Genomic DNA, 7,685 nt, shown 5'->3' with positions numbered 1-7,685 from the left:
GTTCCAGAATTATGGCCACTGAATGGGCCATAATTAGTTATTTTGAATTTGTCAAAATCTGAGCTCAGTTTCTCTTTTTAACAAGTACGAAGTCCTAACACTGACAGTTCCGTGATACAGATGTTTCCATTAACTTTGAACTTTAAATAGCACAAAAACTAAACAACATATCTTCAAGTAAAGTCCCTCTAAACTGAGGAAACGTTGACTCCGTTTTGGCTCCCTATGATGGTAGGTGATTGCATCCCTGAGCTGACTTCAGTGGATCACAAAATCATCGTCTTTGTGGTTTACGGCACAACCATGGGCCGAAAGCTCTGCGCTGGGAAAATCACATCCAGGCGAGTGAAGACAAGTGAACCGCGGATATTGTACTTCCGGGTTGTGACGTCATCACCAGGTAAAAGTCGTCTGGTGGAAGAAGCTAAAATATATAACATATGGTAAGCAAAACAAATAAGTAAGGACATAAAACTGCTCCTTTGGGTACACTATACCTCCGTAGGCTCCCATAAATAATATGTGCTACTTATACAAAATATGAGTGCTACTAAGTCCATACGTCACGTGATTAAAAAACGTCACTTATTACTTCCATTATTTCTAAAATTAATTACTTTCAGGTCTAAGGTTAAAGTATGAAAAAGATATGAAATGTTTATGATGAAAAGTTATAGATACGGAAATGATAAACAGCAGCTATTATTTACAATCACAAATTAACACAATGCAGTACGGCATAAACGTTATACAATAGTTGGTATCAATATAATCTCAAATTCTGTTCAACAAAACGGACATTGTATGTATATGCTATAGACTGGCACACAATAATTTCAAATTACAATAACATCTTACATACACGGTGCTAGACTTGCCACACAGATTTATACATTACAATGCAATGCAGTATCGGCGTTCCATAATTAACAACGAAATGTTTGACATATGTTTATGACAAGAGTACTTTACAATTATTATGTTACACAAATTTCAGTACAAATCTTACAGCTTATATAAACGAAACGTTTCAGATTCCTCTTTCGAAATAATTTACATAAGTCTGAAAAATTTACTAAACTATCCTGACATACCGAACCTAGCAAATCTCTTGCCAAAAAGTAAACGTTATAAAATTCTGTAGAATGAACAAAAGTTTACTATATAAAGATTGTAATTCAAAAATTATACAAAAATCTAACAAATAAACTTCTTACCTCGATCGAGCATAAATTTCTACTAAGAAAAATCAATTTTACGTAAATTCGTCTAATGTCTAAAGTGGTGTGCACTAGGCATATCTAGTCCAGTCTATTTGTAGGGTAATGTCCCACCAAATACTAAATTTCATGAGACTCACAACATAGCCGTGGTACTCTGACTATTTGCATTTCCACAGGAATCACGATATAGCCGGGAAATCTGACTACTTTGGCGCGGATTGAAATTTAACAATTTAAGGCCCGTTGTAGTGGATTTAGGGATAAAAACATAAATTACTGAAGTTTATAATATATCAACTCTCTTATTACTGAACCGAATCTAAAGATATGATGCAATACCTGCATTTAACCTACAGATACAATGAGGTCTGTATGTCCGTTTGTGACAGTTTGTAAACGGACTTTTATAAAGGGAAACCCCAACAATAAATGCAATGTTGTATTTTGTATACACAACTAACTAACAATTTGTTGTTTTTAACTGCATTGGTCGGTTAACGGATCGTTGATATTTTCCATTTTCATGTTTGAAAATTTGTTGCTGACGTGAGTGAACAATTAAAAAAAACTGAACTTCATTTCAGGAATATGTGTATCATATCAAGGTTTAACTTCATACATATTTCGTTGGTTCAGCTGGAAAAAGTTCACAAGCGTAGTACTGTTCCTTTTTAATACAAACAAGAGGTCTACTAGCGGTCTACGAACAAGAACATTTATACAGCAATATTGCTTAATAGGCATAAACATATGAGTATGTTATTACTTTTGTCATAAAAAGCATTACTATGAGTGTTTATCAGGTTTGAAGTCGATACTTCTGATTTGTATATAAACTGCCCGAGGTAAACATTGTCATTACATTTTTCAGTTATGGAAACTTAATTTATGATATTTAGCAGATATATTTTGTGTTAGATACGTGCATATTACTCTGTTACTTGAAAAAAAAAATCAGACATAGACACCTTTGTGTATACATATTTACGTTTAATAGGAAAAGCGTACATAACTTCTTATATAAGTGGATTCCCTACATTTTCTTTTTCACCTGTGTACCCTGGTTATTAAGCGAAACCATAACAATTTTTTAATATTTATCTTTGATACAAATTCAAAGACAATATATATATACATATACATGTATGTTCTTTTCAAGCATATGACATGTTAAACTGGTTATTTATTCGTGTCTAAAATACATGAGTCAATAAATTAATATTGCCTAAAATAGAAGAATATAATGAAAATACTTGTGACAGGCGGCGCAGGATATATCGGTTCAACATTAGTACCTATGCTATTAGAAAAAGGGCATGAGGTAACGGTTTTGGATACATTAAGTTGGGGAGTCAATTCATTGATGCACGTCGCAAATGACACTAACCTGATAATAGTACAGGGTGACGTGATCGATCGAAAACTTGTTGCTGAAGTGATGATTGGTCAGGACGCAATAATTCATCTTGCAGCAATAGTTGGGTATCCTGCTTGTGATTCGAACCCAGATTCTGCATTAGCAACAAATGTATCTGGAACAAAAAATATCGCGGATTTGAAATCAAGTAATCAAATCTTGATATTCGCTAGTACAGGTTCTTGTTACGGTGCTGTTGACGGTATTTGTACAGAAGACACACGCCTTCAACCACTGTCTTTGTATGGAAAAAGTAAAGTAGAAGGAGAAGGGATTGTTCGTTGTGTAGGAGGCATCGTCCTTAGATTCGCAACATTGTTTGGCTTATCACCAAGAATGAGACTGGATCTATTGGTTAATGATCTGACGTTTAAAGCATTAAATTACAAACATATTAAATTATATGAAGGTGGCTTCAGGAGGACATTTCTTCATGTCAAAGATGCAGCGCGGGCATTTATTTTTGCACTTGAAAATGCTAAGATTATGTCTGGGCAAGCTTATAACATCGGCGATGAGAAACTTAATATGACAAAATTACAAGTTGTGGAAGTGATACAGGATATTTTACCAGACTGTGACGTTACAACTGTGTATTCAGAATCTGATAATGATCAAAGGGATTATGAGGTTTCATATGTAAAGATCTTTGAATTAGGTTTTCAACATACAATATCGATTAAACAGGGAATAAGAGAAATGCTTAAAGTGTTTCCATTTATATCTATTCGGGAAAAAATAAAGTATTTTAACGTTTAAATTATCAAAAATTAATTTTCCGATTTCACGTATATATTGACCAATAAGGTAATAAATCCTTAAGATACAAGGGCTTTTATTTAGTCTAGCTAAATTTGGCAAATATCTAAATCTGCATTAGAATAGAAAAAGTGGAGAAGCTAATACATATATGTAATACAGTGCCAAGTCTGTAAATTAGAATATATAAGAGAGACTTCGAATATAGGAAACCGCGTAACTCTACACAACCAACACATACGCTATGTCAGAAGAGCTCTTTTTTTGTAAGCAGTCACATAGACAACTGTACAGATATAATACCAAAATATAGGATTTCCGATTTTTCAAAAAGTTCACAGATAGTACAGTTAGCAGAAAGCATATGGAATTGAACTTTATAAGACAATTAAAACTTAGACTGAACAGAGACGGTGAAAATAACACAACAACAACATAAATTAATATTCAAACAATTTATGCTGCATATCAGAATATCAGAGACGACAACGTCACCTAAGTTCGACGAAAATATAGACGACGTCTTTCTATTAGAATGTTAATATCCTTCTGATGATTATTTTGTTGAAACCGGTTGAAGAATGAATGATAAGTTATAATTGTAACGTTATATATATATTGCGGGGTAAAAAGATTGAAAGAAATGCATTTTTTGATATTTACATGGTTTAATTCAGTTAAATTACAAGTTAAAAATCTCAACCGGTCTCACATTAATATGGATCTTCAGGAGAATGTTAATGACGTGGTCGTCAGGCAACCACGTTATCAATAATGACGTAACTTATGTAAATGATAATAATGTTTAACTGTGGTTTGTATCATTGAACAATATATAAAATATGAAATAATGCATAAATTTCGTAATTGTTGATTCTGCAAATATTTATATAAGTAGTAATAATTATTTTGCATTCAGAGATAGTTTAAATAGATTGATGAAATATGTTTCTTTCATCATCCGAATGGTATTATTATTTTCTTTCGGCCTATAAAGTGGGAATATTTTGAATTTCGGTGCACATTTTTTTTCACAGTTTGCTATATGTCTGCTTACTGGAAGTATTGCCGGGTCTGCTTGTCTTATGTGTTGATTATATAGTGTTACACTATTTCTTAGATTGTTGGTTTCTCCTATATAATCTTATTTACAGCCAGAGCAGCGTATTACGTATATCACATTCCTAAGTTCGCAAGTTGCTGAAAAATTTATTTTGAAAAATGTACCGCTTCTAAATGTATGTGTTCCCGTTTAGAAGATGGGGGCATAATCCACCGTTTGCTCTGCCACATTTCGTGATTCCCTATTATTGTTTTCGTCATCAAATTTAGCGCGTGTTAATAATTTCTTAAGATTAGCTGGTTGTCTTTTACTTAAGAAATAATAAATATGTTCCTATATTTTATCAGTTAATAAAATATGGGCAGCAGTTTGGATGCGTAATAATTAAATCACGAGTGCGTAGCAAGAGTGATTTAATTATTCGCATCCAAAGAACTGTCCATGTTTTATTAATTGATAAAAATATTGGAACATATTTATCTTTTCGATTCTAACAACGCAAATAATACACATTTTACAATACTACATTTTCAGCGTAATAAGTCATTCGGGGCATATGCTGTTACAATTTACCCCCTATGGTCAGAAAGTGCTGCATAGCCAATGGAACGTATAGATATTTGTCTTTTTTTTATCAGAAGTTTGGGTAGTATTTATGAATTAGTAACAACTAGCAAACTAATTATGAAGAAAATCATCAAATTAGGCGAGTTGACCCTGTGTTACGAGTTACGAGCTTAACTTTATATGACGTCACATCATTATGACGTCATACTTTATGTCATACATTTATGACGTCACCGCTGAATCATAATCAAGCTAATTGAATTCGCTTTTAGAGATCAAAACGTGTTTTACGGTCCTACACATAGGTCAGTCATATTTATGTTTTTGAAATACTGTTTTCAACCGTTTGGCCCTGAAATAATTCGTATGTAACGGAACTGAAGTAGAATCTCTTATGCCACAATCATAGGTGTGTGTGTGTGTGGTGGGGGTGAAATGTATTTTATCGTAGATTCATGTATAGGCGATTTCGCTATATGTTTATATAGCAGTTGCTGCGGCTCGTGTTAGAATTTTTGTTAAATTGTGTTTGTCTATAATTTTTCTCATTTTCTCATCCGTTTTTAATATCGGTAGATTATTTTGATTACGTTAAAAAATTCTGCATTTTTCGGATTATGTGTTGACATGAAAGGAAATGTTGGAGAATTATCTTTTTCTTTTACTCATCTTATTCACTTTTTTTTCGAGTTTTAGCGCCATTTCAATGCCATTTTAAACAAGTTGCAAAGGGTAATTGCGAGCTAAAAGATATCTTCTTAGTTCTGAAAGTCAATGTATTTTAAACTACAGTTCATATTCTTCTTGCAAGACAAAACGGAATATTTTCTTTTGTGTGTTTCGGGTGACAGGAATTAAATAAGAGGTATTGTTTGCTGTCTGTTGGTTTATAGGTAACATCTGTTTCTAATTAAGTGCCTGATTTTATTACAAGAACATCCAAGAAGGGTAATTCAGTGTTGCTTTTTTCCATCGTAAATTTTAGATTTCTATTGAAACGTCTTTCTAGTATTTCTTTAGTAGAACATGTACATAAAATGAAAATGTCATCCAAAAAGCGTTTACAGTGATCTTTGAAATAGTCTTTGAATTCCTCATAAAATGTAGAGGAAAATTATATAATTTGTTTTTCAAGATAGCCAATAACTAGTGTATCATAGACTGGTGAAAATGTTGTCCCCATGGCGGTACCTTTTATTATATAGTATTTTCCTTTAAAGTAGAATACATAATTCATAAGAATTAATGTTGTTGCTTCCGTGATGAATTCCTTATCAAAACGTTTAGGTAGTTCTTCTGGATATAGATTTAACAAGTACTGTAATGTCTCCAGTCCCAACACATGCGGTATATCAGAATACAGAGATTCAACATCAAAAGACACTAGAACTGTCTTTGCCGTAATCCTTTCTGGAAGAGAGTTTAAAAAGTCTGTACTGTCGCGTAAATAGCTAAGAACGTATTTTGTAAGTGGTCTTAGTAAAATATCTAAAACATTACTGAGTCTGTGTGTTTGGCACTACAGACCAGCAACAATTGGTCTTAATTTCAAGTCTGTAACACTTGTGACTTCAACACATTCTGTTGTTGCATTTTTACATAAACTACTTATTTGTTTGCTTTTATGGACCTTTGGTATATCATAAAAAATACTTGTCTTTACTTCAAAGTTTTGGAAATTATCTTTCCTTATCTGTACGGCAGTATTGAAACTCAACGATCAGTTTCTCATAACATGCCGGATCTTCTGGTATTGTTATAACCATTTGTTTATAATGTTCTTTGTCCATTATTACAGAAGCAACCCCTTTATCAGCCTCCTTTATTATAAAGGTATCATCATGTATTAAATTCTCAAGAGCATTCCTCTCAAGTGTTGATATATTAGATTTAGCATTTTGTTGATTACAAGATCTGGGAAATTTACAAAGACTTTCTGCAAATTGATCAAAAGAGACCTTTCTTCCTTTTTGGGGGATAAATTCGCTTCTGTTCTTTACAACTGATTCATCATCATCCCCACGGCCTTCAAAATATTCACCTTAATGTAATATTCTAGTAAATTCCTGTATGCCTGTCTCTAATTCTTTCGTACTTTGTTTCTCAGGTGTCGGGGTAAATTTTAAACCCATCTTTAAAAGTTTATATTCAAATTCATTTAACTTTCCTACTGATATATTAATTACTTGAATCTCCACGGCCTTTGGTTCCTCATTAAAAATTACCCTGTACTGTCCTGGTAGGCCGGCCTGTGAAAAAATACTATTGCGTGTATCTTCTCGAGGAGTGTAACGACTTTCGAATCCTGTTGAATTTTTTGTGTATCGACAATTATCCTGTGAATTATGCCTGTAATTGTTAAAGCCATGGTAAGGATAATTCCTGGCATTTCTAGAATTTATTTGGGGTATGTCTTAGTTGCGATTATTGTTGAATTTTTGCGCAAACTGGAGACCAATATAATGTTGTGTTTACACGTATTCGGGACGTAAGATCTTTGTATTGTTGCCTGGTTCCCTGTGAATTTCGGTTCCTACTAACAGATGCGTATGTTGGCCTGTTGTTATATGACCATTATATAACGACCATTCGCATTAAGTAAACATTCGCACTCGCCATTTAAGCAAAACATCAATAACGCCATATTTTTCCGTGC

At 33.1% G+C, this 7,685-nt stretch overlaps 1 protein-coding gene across 1 annotated transcript; it reads left to right on the top strand.

Annotated features, from left to right (window-relative positions):
* The first annotated feature begins 2,104 nt into the window (after positions 1-2,104).
* LOC128558161 (GDP-D-glycero-alpha-D-manno-heptose dehydrogenase-like) lies at positions 2,105-5,424 on the top strand. The gene has a single exon (XM_053547025.1). It carries the CDS (start codon positions 2,467-2,469, stop codon positions 3,397-3,399), a length of 933 nt encoding a protein of 310 aa, XP_053403000.1. The 5' UTR covers positions 2,105-2,466; the 3' UTR covers positions 3,400-5,424.
* Positions 5,425-7,685: the final 2,261 nt, after the last annotated feature.

This window comes from Mercenaria mercenaria, chromosome 6 (assembly GCF_021730395.1).
Source record: "Mercenaria mercenaria strain notata chromosome 6, MADL_Memer_1, whole genome shotgun sequence".
NCBI lineage: Eukaryota > Metazoa > Mollusca > Bivalvia > Venerida > Veneridae > Mercenaria > Mercenaria mercenaria.
This window is presented reverse-complemented; position numbering and strand designations above follow the sequence as displayed.